A 20621-nucleotide genomic window follows, 5' to 3' on the forward strand; every position below is an offset into this window, starting at 1 on the left:
AAAGCTTAGAATAGATGAATAAAAGACCATGTGGACAGAGATCACAAGGAGGTCAATCAAGGCACAACAGCACATGTGACTGCAAAAGATAATAGAATAGTGAAAGCAAATTTGCAAAAGAACAAAAGATAGAAAACTCAATACTAACTTATTTCAAGATATATTATGAAACCACAATAACCAATACATACAATACTGATATCAAGATAGATAAGTAGATAAATGGTTCCAAATAGGAAAAGGAGTACGTCAAGGTTGTATATTGTCACCCTGCTTATTTAACTTATATGCAGAGTACATCATGAGGAACGCTGGGCTGGAGGAAGCACAAGCTGGAATCAAGATTGCCGGGAAAAATATCAATAACCTCAGATATGCAGATGACACCACCCTTATGGCAGAAAGTGAAGAGGAACTCAAAAGTCTCTTGATGAAAGTGAAAGAGGAGGGTGAAAAGGTTGGCTTGAAGCTCAACATTCAGAAAACGAAGAACATGGCATCTGGTCCCATCACTTCATGGCAAATAGATGGGGAAACAGGGGAAACAGTGTCAGACTTTATTTTTGGGGGCTCCAAAATCACTGCGGATGCTGATTGCAGCCATGAAATTAAAAGACACTTACTCCTTGGAAGGAAGGTTATGACCAACCTGGATAGTGTGTTAAAAAGCAGAGACATTACTTTGCCAACCAAGGTCCGTCTAGTCAAGGCAATGGTTTTTCCCGTGGTCATGTATGGATGTGAGAGTTGGACTGTGAAGAAAGCTGATCGCTGAAGAATTGATGCTTTGGAACTGTGGTGCTGGAGAAGACTCTTGAGAGTCCCTTGGACTGCAAGGAGATCCATCCAGTCCATTCTAAGGGAGATCAATCCTGGGTGTTCATTGGAAGGACTGATGCTAAAGCTGAAACTCCAATACTTTGGCCACCTCATGCGACGAGTTGACTCACTGGAAAAGACTCTGATGCTGGGAGGGATTGGGGGCGGGAGGAGAAGGAGATGACAAAGAATGAGATGGCTGGATGGCATCACCGACTCTATGGACAGGAGTTTGAGTGAACTCCAGGAGTTGGTGATGGACAGGGAGGCCTGGCGTGCTGTGATTCATGGGGTCGCAAAGAGTCAGACACGACTGAGCAACTTAACTGAACTGAAGTAGATAAATGGGAAAGGATAGAATCTAGAAAAATATTCACATATATATGATCAGTTGAGACATGATGAAGCTACAAAGCCAATTCAATGGAAAAGGATGTCTTTCTCACAAATAGTGCTTGGAATGATTGGATCCACATACAAACACAAGGATTTTGACACATACCTTGCACTATTTTCTTTTTTAAATCTCAAAGCTGTTCACAGACTTAGCATAAAATCTAAACTTCTAGAAAACTAAAGAAAAATTCTTTGCGACCTTTTCTTAAAGAAAGGATGGGGGAGCCTGGTGGGCTTCCGTCTATGGGGTCACAGAGAGTCGGACATGACTGAAGTGACTTAGCAGCAGCAGCAGCAGGCATTAGAGAAATTCAGATTAAAGTCACAATGAGATACTTCGCTACATACATCTATTAAAACACTTAAAGGCAAATAAAATCAAGTTATAGCAAGGATGTAGAATAACTTTTACAATGATAAAACAGATGTTAAATGGTATAATTACTTTGGAAAATAGTTTGGAAGTTAAAAAAAAAAAATTAACCATTTACTACCTACCATACAACTGAACTACTTCTCTACTGTGAATGAGCGCGTCGGTGTTAAGTTGCTGCAGACATGTCTGACTCTGCGACCCCATGGACTGTATAGCCGGCCAGGCTCCTCTGTCCACGGGATTCTCCAGGTAAGAATATTAAGAGCGGAGAGCCATTTCCTTCTCCAGGGAATCTTCCTGACCGAGGGATCAAACCCAGGTCATTTGCATGGCAGGCAGATTCTTCACCTCTTGAGCCACTTGGGAAGCCCATTATCATTGTTATCTATAATGTTAAAGATATTAAGATATTTAACAATATTTTTTGAACTGTCTTCAAAATCTTAGTGTGCAATTTATATGCATGATACATCTCAACTCAGACAAGTGTTCAAGAGTCACCAGAACCTCTTGGCTACCATAATGGACAGCCAAGCTCTTGATATTCAACTCCTTGATATTTGTTTCCATCTTCACAGCCACCTCATCATAATTTTATAGTTGGCTCAAAAAGCATACAACACCTATCTACCAAAGGTACTTATTTACAAGCTGTTTATGAACATAAAGAAAAGGAGGTGTGGAGAAACTAGAAGAGATCATTCTCTTCCTAAAAGTGCTTTATATTGACTATTTTCTCTTTACATTTTCCCCACATTCTGGCAGAAAAAAATCTGTATTGGATTGGTCATTTTCCTCCTCACCCCTGTTTTTATTTCAATGCATTTAGAATATTTTATTTTTAATTTTTCAATTAGTCCCTTCAGTTCAGTCACTCAGTCGTGTCCGACTCTTTGCAACCCCATGAATCACAGCATGCCAGGCCTCCCTGTCCATCACCAACTCCCGGAGTTCACTCAAACTCATGTCCATCAAGTCAGTGATACCATCCAGCCATCTCATTCTCTGTCGTCCTCTTCTCATCCTGCCCCCAATCCTTCCCAGCATCAGAGTTTTTTCCAGTGAGTCAACTCATCACATAGATTTTTAAAATCCACGAAGTTTGTAGTGAAAATTGAAGTTAGAACCTTTCTTTAATTGAATTTAAAACCACCAAAATTAACGTTTTAGTACTCAATCTTATATACTTACACACACAAAAAAACACTCAATGGATTTTAGCACTCAATTCTATATATACTTACACAAGAAACCCAGCAATTTATTTGCTCATATATTGTATTTTATTAAAGCTGACAACAATGTTACAGGAATATAAAGTTACAGGCCAATTTATTTCATAAACGGAATGAAAACAAAACCTAAACAACGTATGAGCAAAAACAAATCCAGTATTGCCTATGAATAATAATAGTGGTTTATTCCAGAAATTTGTGTTGGTTTTAAAAATGAAAACAAATCAATATACTCAGTAACAGAATAAAAATGATATGTAATTATCTCAATAATTATAGACACAATATATGTTGAAACTAAATTTTCCATTCAGTACATAAACTGACATCAGATAGAACAGTATTTCCTAACACTGCATCAACAAAGAAAAATCTTCCCCAAATGGTCAACAGGAAAGAAAGGATAAACTGAGACGCAGGAGAGACTTGGAGTACAGGGTATAAACTCAGAATGTTTAGGAGCTTGGGCGACGCAGAGTCATCGGGAACACACAGTTGCAAGGATTAAAATATGGACAAAGGGTTGTAGGAAAGTAATACTTAGAGAAGGTGTAGATGGGGAAGCCATGGTTGGTGACATTGTAAAAGGAGACTGTGCCGGCATCATAGTCTAAGAACACCCCAACTCGGCGAGGGGGCACTGTCATGGATAACAGCAGGGAAGTGGACGATTCCTCGTAGGCTCTGTATTCATGCTTGTGATGCAATCCAATCACCCAGTACCCACTTTGAGGCTGGTATCGGGAGTAAATGTGCCGACTGTTTGCAAACTGGTTGAAAGAGAAAGCAGGGCCCACTGAATCACTGCACACCCCTAGGATCCAGTCAGTCTTCTTGGCCACATCTACCTCCCAGTAATGCTTCCCTGAGGAGAAGTGCCGAGAGCCCAGGACACCACAGCCATAATGCTCTTCCAGATGAGACCCGGACAGCTGAGCGCCCACAAATCGCACCTGCCTCCGGTTCTTAGACAGGACAAGATTTAAATTAGCTGTGTGTGGATTCAGGGTCACGTCCACTGTGGGAGAAAAGTACAGCATCAGCAGAGGATGGGTACATGGTCTTATGACTCTGAGAAGAGGAATCACAGGTTAGGAGTGGGAAGAAATGGAGCTGGGTGGTGGGGGGAATAGCGACACCTCATATCTGAGAGTGTGCGTGGCTATGAGTGGGGAGGAAATGCACACATCAGCTTAAAGAGGCCACAGTTTCTACTTACCCCAGTAGCTCTGGACATCTGTCAGCTCTGTAACGACAAAGAGTCAATCACACCAGCAGTCTCAGGTCTGCTGTCTCTCCCTTACCTGGGTGAGGGGAGTGTCAGGGAATTCTCTATGGCTATGAACTGGCCACTCCATTCCCCTTTTAAGTATGAACCACACCTTCCTCAGCATATCATTGCTCCCTCTGCCACTGTTCCCAAATACCAACCACGCCCTCCATTCTTTTCATTTCCTACTACTACCATGATCCCCCATCCAAACTCTGTTCGCTGAAACTCCTCACCTCTAAACACTCGCAGCATCTTTTTCAGATCTGGAGCTCGAAACATACTCTTCAGCTTGGTTGGGAGAGCCTCTGGCTTCTTCAGGGTCCAGAACTCACTCCTAGAGAGAAAAGACATTACAAAACTCCAACATTGCTAAACTTGGGTGCCTCTAACTTCTGTGTCCTAGGCCCACTGATGAACTTCAACATTCTTTCCTGAAGAAAATCAGCATCATTCTGTAAAGAGCTTTGGCTAGTAGGGTATAGGAATCTTTTGTCAACCCAAGGGAACCACCTCACCTCACGTTCTACACATACCTTTTCGCAACATCACTCACATCCTAGAAAAGAAAGAGAAAGGTTAAGACAAGGAGAAACAGATCTTGTCTACTACAGCCATATCCATGTCTATCATCCCACCCTCACCACCCCATGATATGCTGGGGATAGAGATGATCCAATATGCAGGCCACAAAGTAGAGGTAAGAACTCAAAGCAGACTCTCCCTGAGGCCCTATACAGGCATATCAGGAAATGATTCGACTCATGCCGTAGTGCATTTATTTTTATAACTGTGTGTGTATGTGTGTGATATTACATATATATATATGTACATCATCTATTATTTGCCAGGCACTGTGCCTGGTCCTAGATGCTCTTACATGACTAACTCCTAATTTCTGTGATCTAGATGCTTACATTTTGGTTGCTGAGGATATAAGACCTTAAATGCTGCTGTTTCTCAAATCCCACCCCACCAACCCTCTATGTTGCTTCGCTAATTTTGTATTTTTCTTGATTTCAACACACACAGCTGTTGATGATGCTCACATTTCTTTTATATACCCCAGTACAAGAGCCACAGGCTTCCCTAGAGACTCAGTGGTAAAGAATCTACCTGCCAATGCAGGAGATGTGGGTTCAATCCCCCGGGTTAGGAAGACTCCCTGGGGAAGGATATGGCAACCCATTCCAGTATTCCAGCCTGGGAAATCCCATGGACAGAGAAGCCAGGCAGGCTATAGTCCATGGGGTCACAAAGAGTCGGACACGACTTAGTGACTGAAACAACAACATAAGCCACAGGAATCACAATTTCAAGATATCTGAAAGAAAACTTACTTTTTCTGCAACCATAAAGTCTCCTCTGTTACTTTCAGTCTTTTTCAATGACATCAGCATTCAGTCACCAAAGGCAAAGTACTATCCTAAAAACTGATATTCACCCCACCATCCCATCTTAGACCAAAGTAGTCCATTTCATACCCTTAACTTCTTTTAGCCACTGGTCTTTACTAACATCACTAACACTGCCTGATTCATTTGAGTAGAATTATCTCATGGCCTCTTAATTAATCTTCCGAACTTCTGCTCTATACACTTCAATTCAGTAGAAGAAAAGGCCAATGGTTTGATTTGTGCAATACAAGAATAACTATTATTATAGTTCAGTTTAGTTCAGTCGCTCAGTCATGTCCGACTCTCTGTGATTCCATGAATCACAGCACACCAGGCCTCCCTGTCCATCACCAACTCCCGGAGTTCATTCAAACTCATGTCCATCGAGTTGGTGATGCCATCCAGGATCTCATTCTCTGTCATCTCCTTCTCCTCCTGCCCCCAATCCCTCCCAGCATCAGAGTCTTTTCCAGTGAGTCAATTCTTCACATGAGGTGGCCAAAGTATTGGAGTTTCAGCTTTAGCATCAGTCCTTCCAATGAACACCCAGGATTGACCTCCTTTAGAACGGACTGGTTGGATCTCCTTGCAGTCCAAGGGACTCTCAAGAGTCTTCTCCAGCACCACAGTTCAAAAGCATCAGTTCTTTGGTGCTCAGCTTTCTTTATAGTCCAACTCTCACATCCATACATGACCACGGGAAAAACCATAGCCTTGACTAGACAGACCTTGGTTGGCAAAGTAATATCTCTGCTTTTTAATATACTATCTAGGTTGGTCATAACTTTCGTTCGAAGGAGCAAGTGTCTTTTAATTTCATGGCTGCAATCAGCATCTGCAGTGATTTTGGAGCCCCCAAAAATAAAGTCTGACACTGTTTCCACTGTTTCCCCATCTATTTCCCATGAAGTGATGGGACCAGATGCCATGATCTTTGTTTTCTGAATGTTGAGCTTCAAACCAACTTTTTCACTCTCCTCTTTCACTTTCATCAAGAGCCTTTTGAGTTCCTCTTCATCTGCCATAAGGGTGGTGTCGTCTGCATATCTGAGGTTATTGATATTTCTCCCGGCAATCTTGATTCCAGCTTGTACTTCTTCCAGCCCAGCGTTCCTCGTGATGTACTCTACATATAAGTTAAATAAGCAGGGTGACAATATACAGCCTTGACGTACTCCTTTTCCTATTTGGAACCAGTCTGTTGTTCCATGTCCAGTTCTAACTGTTGCTTCCTGACCTGCCTACAGATTTCTCAAGAGGCAGGTCAGGTGGTCTGGTATTCCCATCTCTTTCAGATTTTTCCACAGTTTGTTGTGGTCCACAGAGTCAAAGGCTTTGGCATAGTCAATAAAGCAGAAATAGATGTTTTTCTGGAACTCTTGCTTTTTTCATGATCCAGCAAATGCTGGCAATTTGATCTCTGGTTCCTCTGCCTTTTCTAAAACCTGCTTGAACATCTAGAAGTTCACGGTTCACGTATTGCTGAAGCCTGGCTTGGAGAATTTTGAGCATTATTTTACTAGCGTGTGAGATGAGTGCAACTGTGCGGTAGTTTGAGCATTCTTTGGCATTGTCTTTCTTTGGGATTGGAATGAATACTGACCTTTTCCAGTGCTGTGGCCACTGCTGAGTTTTCCAAATTTGCTGGTATATTGAGTGCAGCACTTTCACAGCATCATCTTTCAGGATTTGAAATAGCTCAACTGGAATTCCATCACCTCCATTAGCTTTTTTCATAGTGATACTTTCTAAGGCCCACTTGACTTCACATTCCAAGATGTCTGGCTCTAGGTGAGTGATCACACCATCGTGATTATCTTGGTTGTGAAGATCTTTTTGTGAAGACAGTTCTTCTGTGTATTCTTGCCACCTCTTCTTAATATCTTCTGCTTCTGTTAGGTCCATACCATTTCTGTCCTTTATTGAGTCCATCTTGGTTGTATCTTGGAAAAACACAACTCAAACTGGCTTGAATATTTAAAGTGGCAGATGTAGATTCAGGTTTGTAACAATTTTTTTTTTTTTGGCCATATCACACTGCATGTGGGATCTTAAGTCTCTTGACCAAGGATTGAACCTGCACCCCTTACAGTGGAAGCACAGAGTCTTAACCACTGGACTAACAGGGGAGTCCCAGGGCTGTATTAATCTTAAGGCATACTTATAATAAGACACTCAAATGATCAAGTCAGTGTGACACTTCATGCCTCTTCCTCTTAGCTTAGCTTTATTCTCAGGGTTCACATTTTGAAACTTGAAAGCTGCAGGTATGTGTCCAGCTGTCAAATCTTCATGGGCAACAATGTTAAACAGATATGGAAAAGAGAAGGAGGAAGTGTCTGTGATGGGCAAGTTCTGCGAAAACTGACTAAGATAACACTCTAGTTAAAATGACCATTGGGTGTTCTGGGTAGAAGAGTCGAGCAGTGGCCTCAACTAACTATTAAACAAACTGATTATTCATTTGTACTTATGAAGCAATGTTTCCAGTTTGAGGACACTTGTAAAGCGGTTAGAATAAGTGGGGTTACAGAGGGAGGATAAAGGGAGGAGGGAGGTGGGAGGGTGGTTCAGGAGGGGGAACTTATGTAAACCCGGGGCAAATTCATATCAATGTATGGCAAAACCAACCAATATAATATTGTAAAATAATTTGCCTCCAATAAAAAATAAATCAATTACCTAAAAAAAAAAAAGAATAAGTGGGGTTAGAAGGAAACATTAGGGGAACCCAACATCAAAGATGAAGAAAAAAGCAAGAAGAATAAGCTAAAGACATGAAACCAGAAGCAGTGAATGAGGGAAAGCTCTAAGAGGTGGAAAATAACTACCTAACGACCCCATGACCCCAATACAAAAAACCCAATGATCCCAATACAAACAGGTAGTGGAGGTGATGGAATTCCAGCTGACTTATTTCAAATCCTAAAAGATGATGCTGTGAAAGTGCTACACTCAATATGCCAGAAAATTTGGAAAACTCAGCAGTGGCCACAGGACTGGAAAAGGTCAGTTTTCATTCCAATCCCAAAGAAAGACAACGCCAAAGAATGTTCACACTACCACACATTTGTACTCATCTCACATGCTAGTAAAGTCATACTCAAACTTCTCCAAGCCAGGCTTCAACAGTATGTGACCATGAACTTCCAGATGTTCAAGCTGGATTTAGAATAGGCAGAGGAACCAGAGAGCAAACTGCCAACATTGGTTGGATCATCAAAAAGCAAGAGTGTTCCAGAAGAACATCTACTTCTGTTTTATTGACTATGCCAAAGCCTTTGACTCTGTGGACCACAACAAACTGTGGAAAAATCTGAAAGAGATGGGAATACCAGACCACCTGACCTGCCTCTTGAGAAATCTGTAGGCAGGTCAGGAAGCAACAGTTAGAACTGGACATGGAACAACAGACTGGTTCCAAATAGGAAAAGGAGTACGTCAAGGCTGTATATTGTCACCCTGCTTATTTAACTTATATGTAGAGTACATCACGAGGAACGCTGGGCTGGAAGAAGTACAAGCTGGAATCAAGATTGCCGGGAGAAATATCAATAACCTCAGATATGCAGACGACACCACCCTTATGGCAGATGAAGAGGAACTCAAAAGGCTCTTGATGAAAGTGAAAGAGGAGAGTGAAAAAGTTGGTTTGAAGCTCAACATTCAGAAAACAAAGATCATGGCATCTGGTCCCATCACTTCATGGGAAATAGATGGGGAAACAGTGGAAACAGTGTCAGACTTAATTTTGGGGGGCTCCAAAATCACTGCAGATGCTGATTGCAGCCATGAAATTAAAAGACGCTTGCTCCTTGGAAGAAAAGTTATGACCAACCTAGATAGTATATTAAAAAGCAGAGACATTACTAAGCTAACAAAGGTCCGTCTAGTCAAAGCTATGGTTTTTCCCGTGGTCATGTATGGATGTGAGAGTTGGACTATAAAGAAAGCTGAGCGCTGAAGAACTGATGCTTTTGAACTGTGGTGCTGGAGAAGACTCTTGAGAGTCCCTTGGACTGCAAGGAGATCCAACCAGTCCATCCTAAATGAAATCAGTCCTAAATATTCACTGGAAGGACTGATGCTGAAGCTGAAACTCCAATACTTTGGCCACCTGATGTGAAGGACTGATTGATTTGAAAAAAGACCCTGATCCCTGATGCTGGGAAAGATTGAAGACAGAAGGAGAAGGGGATGACAAAGGATGACATGGTTGGATGGCATCACCGACTCAGTGGACGTGAGTTTGAGTAAACTCTGGAAACCGGCAATGCACAGGGAGGCCTGGCATGCTGGGACTGCAAAGAGTTGGACACGACTGAGCAACTGAACTGAACTGAACTGACCCCAATACTAGGGCCCGAGAATAAATAAAGAAATGATTATTCCACTAGGAAAGACAGCAAGAGAAAAGCAAGAAACCAAACAGAAAATAAGGAATAGCCTGAAGGTTTCAGAATGTCTCAAGGTACATCCTGCTTCAACTTAACAGTCACACTATTCACTCTATGAAGAAATAGCCACTCAGATTTCCACCTCAGTTCAAATCTGTCAGATTTTAGGATTTGACAGCTTGTACCCTCTTAGTCTATATACACACAGAGGCCAGAGTTCTTTCTTTGTTCCTCAAAAGCTGTTTGAACTTCTATTATAACATGTTCAATGATTCTGTCCTACAGAAGACAGTCCAGCAAAGAAGGGCTGGTGATTACATAAAAAAATGTCTGAAGTACTTGAGTTTGGTTGTATATGCCTGTGACTAATCTGGGTGAAAGGAACAGGACCAATCCCAACACAGCATCAGAGGTCAATAGGACCAAGACTGAGAAACGATGCTATAAAATATCACTCACTATACAACATCTTTGACATAGTATTAAATGAACTTTTGGACTATCTTTATACATAAGAAATAAAAATGAGAAAATCCCTTAGCATTTGTACTTTTAATTATTGTGCGCTTTATCCATGGATAAATCTTGAACTGTCTAATAGCAAAGAGGCACTATATGATCAAAGGAAATTTTTTCCTTCCTCCACCAGGATAGGAGTCTCACATCAGAAGGGAAGGAGAGTTATTTTCTCTTGGCCTTGACTCTCAGATCGCAGGCCCCTTTCCCCTTCTTACCTGTAGGAGGTCTGTTACTGACCCCTGACAACGGCGCTCCAGGTCTGAGATGAGCTCTCTCAGGGACTGGCTCTGCTGGACCAGCTCAACCTCAGCTTCTGCTATGATGTTCAGCCCCTTCCTCTCCTCCTCCTCCAGCTTCTTCAGCTGTCGCTGCTGCTCTTTGTCCAGGATGCTCCTCAACTGATCAAACTGTTTCTGAATCCTGTGTCTCTCAGGTTCCATCTGATTCTTAAGGAACAAGGAAAAGAAAGAGGCTGCTAGTTTGCTGAGCTGAGGGTCTCCTGTATAAGGGGCAGAGGGGTGGGGGAAGAAGGCTCCGCACTACTTTCTTGGAAGGTCTCATTGGGTTGGAGGAGCAAATGAGGGAGTAGGCCCTGCAGAACCTGCTCTTTCCTCCTGTTCTCCCTTCAGCTCTTCTCAGACCATGGCCCCAGGCTACCTTATCTAGGCTTCTAAGAAAGAGACTTTGATTCCTGGGGGTGGTTCAGATTCTAAACACCCTCCCTGGCCTGTCAGGACTAGGCATCAGCCTCCTCTTCCAGTTTTCAATATTGATACAAGAATGACTGGCCTGTGCCTGACCTATTTTTCCAACTTTTGAAACTACAGAACAAGGTCCAGAATCCTTAATTAAGGGCTGCCAATGACTATGGTTATTTTCCCATGATTATCTTCAGAAACCTAGATTCCCTTTGATAAGTTCATTTCTATTCCCCTTTCTCTCCCCCTTACCCTGCACCAAGAACAATATGCTTGTTTGGAAGGCTTGCAGTAAAGAACTGGGCAAAGGGACGCTTATCTGGTCAAACTGGGGAACAGATAAAACTGGGTCTCCTTTGCCCTCAGCTCCCATGCCCTGGCTTGATTTCTGCTCCAGGACACCTTCAGAAGAATCTCTTACCTTCCAGGATGTCCTCTTCTCTCTGATAATAGCTGTTAATTTCTCAGCTTCCTGCTGCTCTTGCCTCAGTTTCTTCAGAGACTCCTGGAACTTCTCCTGGAAGAAACACATCAAGTTAAGTAGGGTCAAGTGTCAAACTAAGTGCCAAGACATGGAATGAATGGGGGAGAGATTATGCTGACCTCAGGAGATGCCAGCCTTGGAATGAAAAACTGAGAAGGTCAAATTTACCTTTTACAGACAAGGGATGGAAACCAGTGAGAATAGGCACATTCTCTTTTCTGCGGGGGAACCACCTGACCATGAATCACTTTAAGTTCTTTACTCTCACTGCCAATATATGCCCTGCACTCAACCTGTCTAGCCCCCTGCTGGCCTTCAGTAGCAGTCTCGACTCATGCAGAGTCAATCGTGGTAAGCAAGAAAGAGATGGAGCCGATCGTGGTAAGCAAGAAAGAGACGGTCTCTGCTTTTGGTCAGAGGGGCTTTTTCTACGTTCACCCTCTAGGTAAATGGGAGGACTACAAAAAAATTAGATCAGAGCATAAAGAAAAGTTAAAATATACAAAGCAGTCTGTTCCTGCCTGTCTTCCCTCCACCTGGGCACCCACCTGGTACTCCTGGGCTATCTCCTCCATAAGGAACGTGTGGTGACCACGGTGCTCCTGAGACCGCTCGCAAAGCCAGCAAATGAGCTTCCCATCCTCCTCACAGAAAAGCTGGAGTTTCTCTCCATGGTGCGCACAAAGAATCACCTTCAGCTGCTTCCCTGAGCCCAACACCACCTCCCTGAGCCTCTCGGCTATGTTGGCCAGGTGCCGATTGGGCCGCAGGTTCTCAAGCCAGTAGCTGGTCTGGCACACAGGACACCTGCTCTGCCCCTCTTGGCCAGGGACGGAGTCCTTGCTGTTTGCAGTGATGCAGGCTTGGCAGAAGCTGTGTCCACAGTCTATGCTCAGGGGTTCGGTCAGGAGCTCCAGGCAGATGGGGCAGGTCACTTCATCTTGGATGTCCACCAGGACTGCTGAAGTCATTGTAGCCACTTTCCTGGCCTCTGCCTGCCCAGCCCTGACTTCTAAGGTGTTTCTTGTGTTTGGAATCCTGGGTAGATGGGCAAACAAAAAAGGGTTCGGGGTAAGACATGAGGGAGACAAAGGGAGGCTGACTGTTCTGGATAAAGAGGTCAAGCACTGGGGTAATGGGAACTTCTCATTCTAACTTCAAACATGTTCTTTGCCCCTGCCTCACATTAGACATCAATTTGCACCCTCATTATAGCACTGAGGTCCTCATTATAGCAATAAAACAATTTCCTTTTACTCACTGGATAAAGGAACAATGAGACACTGGAGAGAAGTGGCTTTGGGTGAGTCACAATCTGTTTAACCTTTTCTCAGCCCAAAAACACACATCCTCAATGTTCAAAGCACCAGAACATGCTGCTCCCTCAGGATGTTTGCACTTGCTGTTCCTACTGCAAAGAAGCCCCTTCACCCTGGTATCCACAAGACTCTCTGACTTCCTTCAACTTTCTCCCTACATGTTTCCTTACCAGAAGGGTTTTCTCTGTCAAGCCTAGCTAAGGCACCTAGCTAAGGCACAGCCACCCACACCATCACTCTCCACATACTCAACTGCTTGATTTTTCGTTTTATCACCACCTAATACATTTCTTTTGGGGGGCTTCCCTGGTGGCTCAGTGGTAAAGAACCTGCCTGCCAATGCAGGAGATGCAAGTTCGATCCCTGGGTCAGGAAGATCCCTTGGAGAAGGAAATGGCAACCCCCTTCAGTGTTCTTGCCTGGAAATCCCATGGACAGAGGAGTCTGGTGGGTTACAGTTCATAGGGTCACAAAGAATCAGACATGACTAAGCAACTAAGCAACAATGCGCACCTTTAATTGTCTGAATCCTCCCACTGGAATATAAGCTCCAAGAGATCAAGACTGTTTCGCTTATTACTGAATGAGGTCAGTGCCTGACACACAGGTCCTCAACTTTTTATGAAGAAAACTAGAACCTCCTCATCTCTCCACAGATGATCAGATCTTTCTCATCAGCTTCTTCATCTCTCTTTGCCATCATGCTGGCACAGCTCTCCAGGATCTAATCTCCAAATTCAAAGGTTATCATTTATTGGGAAGACACAACCACCTTCTAACAGAGCTTTACAAAGAGCCCTTTCATCTCTCACAGTCACTTTCCCAGAAAAACCCAAAGAAATGACAATGATCACAATAAGATGATGTCATATCTTTACAACCAACACTTTTATAATCACTTTGTGATTTCAAAACCACATTCCCCTGCTTTATCCCTCATAGGAAAACTATGAATAAATTATTTTTGGCTTTTTGATAAACAGAGAAACTAAGTGACTTTATAAAAATCACACAGCTTATAAATCACAGAGCTGGCAACAGTTCTCATGTCCAGAGTCCTAGTTCAAAGCTCCATCCTCAATCTTGTAACTTTAACCCCAAATATGGTGTGTGTGTGTTAGCGCTTAGTTATGTCCAACTCTTTGCGACTCCATGGACTGTAGCCAGCCAGGCTCTTTTGTCCATGGAATTTTCCAGGCAAGAATACTGGAGTGGACTGACACTTCCTTCTCCAGGAAAGATGGTGTTCAGTTCAGTTCAGTCGCTCAGTCATGTCCAACTCTTTGTGACCCCATGGACTGAAAAGATGGTCTTAAGGGTGCTCAAAGTCCGGCGTTGACCTGGTGCTTTGTGGATAAGACTTTACCAGGCCTGTCCAAAACTTTAGCAGGAGGTTTACGGGGCCCATGTGAATGGGAGAGGAAGAGACAGTTGAGGTGGGCAGTTGAGGTGGGCAGTTGAGGTCATATATGGTCTAGGGATAGGATAATTCACTGAGAGCAGACCTAGGCAGAAGTATGCAGGAGGGGTGTTTGGGACAAAGAGGTCTTACAGCATTTGGGCAAAGTATTTCAGAATCACTAATGGGAGAAAAGGATAAAAATGGAGGAAAAAGAGGAATGAAGAGTTGATGCCTTTAATAACATGGCATGAAAACATGCTAAGTGATTAAAACCAGATATAAAAGATTACATATTATATAACTCCTTTTATAAGCAATGTCTAGGACTTCCTTGGTGGCACAATAGATAAGAATCCACCTGACAATGCAGGAGACACAGGTTCGATCCCTGGTCCAGGAAGATTATACATGCAGCAGAGCAAAGTCCATGTGCCAAAACTGCTGAGCCCATGACCTAGAGATCACATGCCACAACTGAGCTCGTATGCTGCAACTACTAAAGCCCATGCACCTAAGAACCTGTGCTCTGCAACAAGAGAAGTCACCACAATGAGAAGCCCGCACCCCAAAATGAAGAGTAACCCTCACTTGCTACAACTAGAGAAAGCCCACACAAAAGCAGTGAAGACCCAGTGCAGCATAAAAAAATAAAATTTAAAAATAATCTGGAGTAGGTAAATTCACAGACACACAAAGTAGATTAGTGGCTGCCAAGAGTTGGTGGGACGGGGAATAGAGAATGACCACTAATGCATTTGGAGTCACTTTGGGGGGTGATGACAATATTCTGGAATTAAGACAGTGGTGCTAGCGAACACCTTTGTGATTAAAAAAAAACCACCTTATTTGTATACCCTGAAAGGGTGAATTTTATGGTATATGAACTGTATCTCAATTTAAAAAAATTATATGACAGGAAAAAAAAGAGGGAGAGGCTATCTTGTGACTTCTGGTTCAGAGCTCTCCCAACTCCACAGCTTTTACACAAGGCAGCTATGGGAAAAGACCTAAGGGTCAAGCACAGTGCTGTAGTTGATATGGGGAAATAGGGATTGTTGAAATAAGTCCCGTACAAGGAAGTGTACCACTCAGACTTTGAGCAGGAAACACATCCTCTCTTGAACACATAGCAAAGACAATCATTATTAATGCAAGCAAGTATGTACGCATGAAGTTATTTGTTGCAAGAAACAGTGGAAAACAAAAAATAATCATAGAGTTCATTTTCTGATTGCTTTTTATGTGAGAGGCAATGGCTGAACTTTTTACAGGCATTATGTAATCTAATCCTGTAATAACTCAATCAGATAAATGTAATAACAATGTAATTTTTTTTACAAATGTGAAAAGTGAACTTCTTAAAAAGATATTCAATTACCAAAGGTCTTGGAATAACTGATAAAGCAAAGGTTATAATCTGGTTTTATGCAAATCCAAACCTCAGTTGTTGTCTGGTCCTTAAAAGAAGAGGATGTTTCCTTTCTGCACCCCCTACCGCCCACACTACCTGCAAAGGCACTCAGATCACAAAGTGGCTCAGCTTGTTTCTACCCACTCCTGACTGGCGCTTGTCTCATTTTTCAGCTGTACTGATTCAGCATGATAGCTCCCTTCTTCTGATGTTTGAAAGCATCCTACAGCACTTCCTATGCTATCTGCAGGCTCCTTCTCCAGCCCTGCTCTGCTTCATTCCTCCCGGCACATCCCTGGGACTCCATTCTTCCCTTTCCCTGACAGCGTGAGATGAGAAGAGAAGGCATTGCCAACTGGGGTAACACAGATGCAGATCTGAATCCTGAATTTGTCTGTCTCTGGTTCTGGAACACTGGGGTAATTCCTGATCTGAGATGTGGTTTTGTGAATTGCTTTTGACAAGTTCTCCCTTATAGCACACTTGTCATAAATTACCTGAGCCTGTGTAGAAGAGTCTCAGTAAAAACTGGATGTCACTACATTTATCCACCATTGCTTGCCAATCCTTTAGTACTCTGCCCTATTACCATGATGAAAAGAGCCTCTTTGATATTTTTACCAGGAACAGGGATACAGCAAAATCTGATGAATGGATAGCTCTATATAAATATTTGTTATAAAGATGAATGCATCACTTTCTCACCCCTTTCATATCTTCTTCCCACTTTTGGACCTAGGAGGAAAAATCCACTATTCCAAGTCATTACAAGATTTAATAAGATGGCATTTAAGGACAAGGTGAGAAAGCTGGACATGGCCCAGTCTTTTTTCCATGCCTCACATAAGGGTTAGTCAGGGAAGCCAGTAGCATCTCTGATAAGACAATTCAAGATATTGGAACTGACCCTAACTTTATTTTTTGTATGTGCTTAATTAATATAGATGTCCTCATTGAAAATATCTTCTCATTCTTGAAAGTTTTCAGTCATTAAATTATATTACTGTTGTCTTAAATCACATTTTAAAGAAATTTAAAAGCATTTATTTACAGTATTCCAGCAGTGAATCACTCATTGGAAACCACATGTTCCACTTGCCTATATAGGAATGGGCCTAGGAGTCTAGTTTGGGTCACCAAAGAAGAGACAGCTGACAAAGGCACTGCCTACTTGAAGGTACACTACCTCTGATTCCAGCTGTGACCCTCATGTACAAGGCAGACCATAGCAGGACTGAGAGCAGATATAATTCCATGTTTCTTGACTGGCTCCCAGCAAAGGTGGATGTACACTGTGTACAACATGCTCAGTGTGGGCAAAATTTAAGAAAACAAAATCTGTTAGCTAGGCAGCAGCAGGGAACTGAAGGAGTTAAACCAAGGTATGCATTGTTTTGAGGAAACTAACCATTGCAAAAAGATGCAAAAAGTTCCAAATACCAGATGTTTCACAAAGGTTACAGTGCATTCCAATCAACAAGATAACCACAGTGTGAGCAACAACCAAGCACATATTTGCTCACCATTTTTGGCAAGCTACAGAAACCCATACTACATGGAAGATCAAGCCTGCCATTTCATGAATAGCCATGCACCCCACACACAAAATTTCCCTAATCCTGCTGTTCTGAAAGACAGTTTTTGAGAGCTTCTCCCTGTCTCCTTGTCACAAGTAAGAAACACTTCTACTTTAATCAGTAGTTGATGATCCACTGGTTATACACTCCAAGTGATGGACACATTGAATCTGGTGACAGGTCCTGTAAATGACATCAATTTTCCCCTCTTGAGGGTGTAATAGGATTAAAAAAATATCAAGTTGCCTGCCAGTAACAAGCCCTTACAGAAGAGCCTGAGAAAGTGCCCCAGACCAAGGAAACAATCTGTGAAATAAGTAAGGTGAGTACAAGGCATTTCTAGGGATCTAGTGAGCTGAAACCATGACCTCAGTGCATATTACCAAACAATAAAATGGATGTACTGATATATACAACAAAATAAATCTCAAAAGAATTATGCAAAATGAAAGAAACTAGACAGCAAGGATAAGGTGCTGTATGATTTCATTTATATGAAATTCTAAAAACAACAAACTATTTGAGAACAGACTAGTGGATACCAAGGGCCGGGGCTGTCAGAAGGGGATGAATTACAAAGGGACACAAAAAAATTTGGAGGATGATGGAAATCCCCTATATATATCATGACTGTGTTGTTTGGACAACTATATATGGTCAAACCTGACAGAATTGTAGGCTTAAAATTGCTAACTTATTAAATGTAAATGAAAACTCAGTAGAGCTAACAAAAAATAGAAGAAATGCAATGAGAAAAACTGAGGCTTAATTTTCTGATCTTCTGAACACAAGTTAGAAATATGTTGTCAAGCACGGTAGCCACATGTGGCTACTAAGCACTTGAGATGTGGCTAATTGGAAATGAGATGCTTTAAGTATAAAATACACACTGAAGATTTGGTAAGAAAAAATAATCTAAAACATTTCATTAATGGATTTTTAAATATTGATTATACTGTCTAAATATATTTGGGGAGCATGAAGTTAAATATATTAAAATCAGTTTCTTCTAATGTTTTAATGAGGCCGATAGAAAAATTTAAATTATATATGTGGCCCCATAATTCTAACTTTTCCATCTAATGATCTACTTGAGATATTCAACGCAGAGTAAGATTCTTGAACAGAAAAGATTATGTAAGAGTTGATGTCTCTTGTCATGAAGTTGAACCTGGGGAAAGGAAGAAAACAGACTCAGCTAACACTCAGTTATAAAGGGTTTGAGTGAGCCCTGCCCACATCCCATTAGGACCTTCACCAATGGCTACTGCTCAGTGCAGCCCAAATAACACAAGAAAAGCCAAAAGAGTTCCCTGTCTCAAGAGCAGTGTGGGTGGCACAAAAATGAGTCCCGCTGTGTGAGAGCAGATACCAGAGCCTAAGGGGAAGAGCTCTGAAGATCAAATTAGCACATGAAAGTCCTACAGTCCGGTCAAACTCTTTAGGACCCCATGAACTGTAGCTTGCCAGCCTCCTCTGTCCCTGAGAATTCTCCAGGCAAAATAATAGAGTGGACTGCCATGCCCTCCACCAGGGGATCTTCCCGACCCAGGGATCGAACCTGCATCTCTTACGTCTCTCCAGCATTGACAGGCGAATTCTTCACCACTAGCAACACCTGGGAAGTCCAAATTAGCAAATGAAAGTAGCCAAATCCAGGACCTGGTGGGACCAGTTACATCAGAAGCAGCCTCCAGAAAATGGTCAAGTGGTCTGCTAACTTGCCTCACTGGAATCCAGAATTTCTGGGCCTCAGAGAGACCAATGCAGTATCCGTTTTTATAAGCTCTCAGGCGATTCGTATGCACATTAAGTCCTCAGAAGCTCTGCCTCTTCCCAGTAAAATGCAATTTTGGGTGCAAAATAGAAAGGGGTGAAGGTGGCTGCGGAAGAGCAGAGAATGAACTGATACTTAGATCTGAAACATCTTCTGGAACGAAAGCTCACAACTGGATATTAAAACGGCTTTCAGAGTAAAAGTCAGTAAATGGGTATTCTTTGCAAAATTTCGATTTCGTACTTTTCTAAGGTAGGCATTGAGTTTGATTAATATTTTGAGTATTTACGATTTTTTTCAGGCGCTCTCCTGTGTTCAAACTTCTGCCTCGCTTAAACCTCACCAAAACTCTAGAATGTAAATACGACGCCGTCCATTATATACATGGAGGAAGCTCAAGCAACAGGTAGGGGGCACACAGTCTGGCTAAGTGTTTGAGGCTGACGCTGAGCCCAGGCACACTGGCCGCAGCTCCTATGCTCCTAACCACACATTTCTGTCTTCATTGACAGATTAAACGTTGTCTCTAATCTCGCTGAGCTCATTCGCAGTGAGGATGAGAAAGAAATAAAGACAAATTATCTGTATCATGAGCCGCATAAGGGAAGGGACCCCATTTCTTCTACCGCCCTGTCACTTCAAGTGACAGTAAGTGGGCCAGCCACTTAGGGCAGACATCTCCGGCTGAAGGGCACGTAGAGGCTTCAGAAAGTCAAGACAAACGAAGGCTTTTAAAACAGTCTCTGAAGAACACCCAACGCTCACTAAAAGCTCTGTGCCTGAGCGCACCTGGGAGCCTGCGGCCCTCGGCGGCCGCAGGCGGCCCGCGTGCGTCCGGAAGGCTCGCCTCCCGCGCCCTCTGGGCGGAGTCAGGGCCGCAGGGCTGGGGCGCGGTGGGGCCGGATAAACGGCGCTCACTTCCTGGAGCAGGAAAGTTGGAGAAGGGGGAGGGGCTGCTGACCTCGGGATCCAAGCCAGTCCCCAGGTCGGCCGTTATTCCCTAACGTCACCCCCCAACTGGACTTTCAGAGGTGACTCCCCGACATCCTTTAGCTTCCAGAATCAGGGTTTCATCATCACCACCTTGACACCGGCCACTCCCAGCTCCAAAGGTGTCTCTTCCTCACTCCCTTCCTGAACTTGAGTCATCTCCAAACTGCAGAGGTCTCCCTCACTCGGCCTCCACCCGCGAACACCTCCAACCAACCTGTAGGACCGGTCAAACTCTGAACACTAGTGGGGACAGCGGCGGCCGGCCAGAAGTGGATTCGCTCACCAACCTGCAATCTGTGACTTGGATCAGAGCCGAGGACTTACAGCTGCCGCCGCCGCCACCGAGGCAGAAAGGCTCAGGGGGAAAGGGGCGGGGGCGGGGCCGGGGGAGGAGATGCCGCTGATTTGTCCGGCGCCGCGTTGGGTCCTGCTCTCCAGGGCCGCATCCCGCTTCAGGAAGGCGGTTCCGCTTACCGGTGAACCGCAAATGGTGAGGCCTCGGCCAACACATGAAGGCCAGGGATGGTACTTGTAGATTCCTTCCAGTTTGG

The 20621-nt window shown here is 43.2% G+C and overlaps 1 protein-coding gene across 1 annotated transcript; it reads right to left on the reverse strand.

Moving 5' to 3' along the window:
* Nucleotides 1-2868: 2868 nt before the first annotated feature.
* On the reverse strand, nt 2869-20479 carry LOC129553601 (tripartite motif-containing protein 6-like). The gene is made up of 8 exons (XM_088843133.1): nt 20358-20479; nt 12140-12629; nt 11529-11624; nt 10625-10855; nt 4633-4655; nt 4333-4433; nt 4046-4072; nt 2869-3844 (listed from the first exon to the last, which is right to left on the reverse strand). The coding sequence occupies exons 2-8, from the start codon at nt 12560-12562 to the stop codon at nt 3282-3284; spliced, it is 1464 nt and encodes a 487-aa protein (XP_088699259.1). The 5' UTR covers nt 12563-12629; nt 20358-20479; the 3' UTR covers nt 2869-3281.
* Nucleotides 20480-20621: the final 142 nt, after the last annotated feature.

Source organism: Moschus berezovskii, chromosome 14 (assembly GCF_049115385.1).
Source record: "Moschus berezovskii isolate FMDL1 chromosome 14, NW_MosBer_1.0, whole genome shotgun sequence".
Lineage (NCBI taxonomy): Eukaryota > Metazoa > Chordata > Mammalia > Artiodactyla > Moschidae > Moschus > Moschus berezovskii.

What these genes read in the sequence shown, in the direction of transcription:
- LOC129553601 (XM_088843133.1), bottom strand. Translation starts at nt 12,562, where the DNA reads ATGACTTCAGCAGTCCTGGTGGACATCCAAGATGAAGTGACCTGCCCC. An exon ending in GTGAGTGATGTTGCGAAAAG is followed by an intron (nt 4,434 to 4,632) that starts GTATGTGTAGAA and finishes TTTTCTCTCTAG; the next exon opens with GAGTGAGTTCTGGACCCTGA. An exon ending in GATGCTGCGAGTGTTTAGAG is followed by an intron (nt 4,073 to 4,332) that starts GTGAGGAGTTTC and finishes TTGTCGTTACAG; the next exon opens with AGCTGACAGATGTCCAGAGC.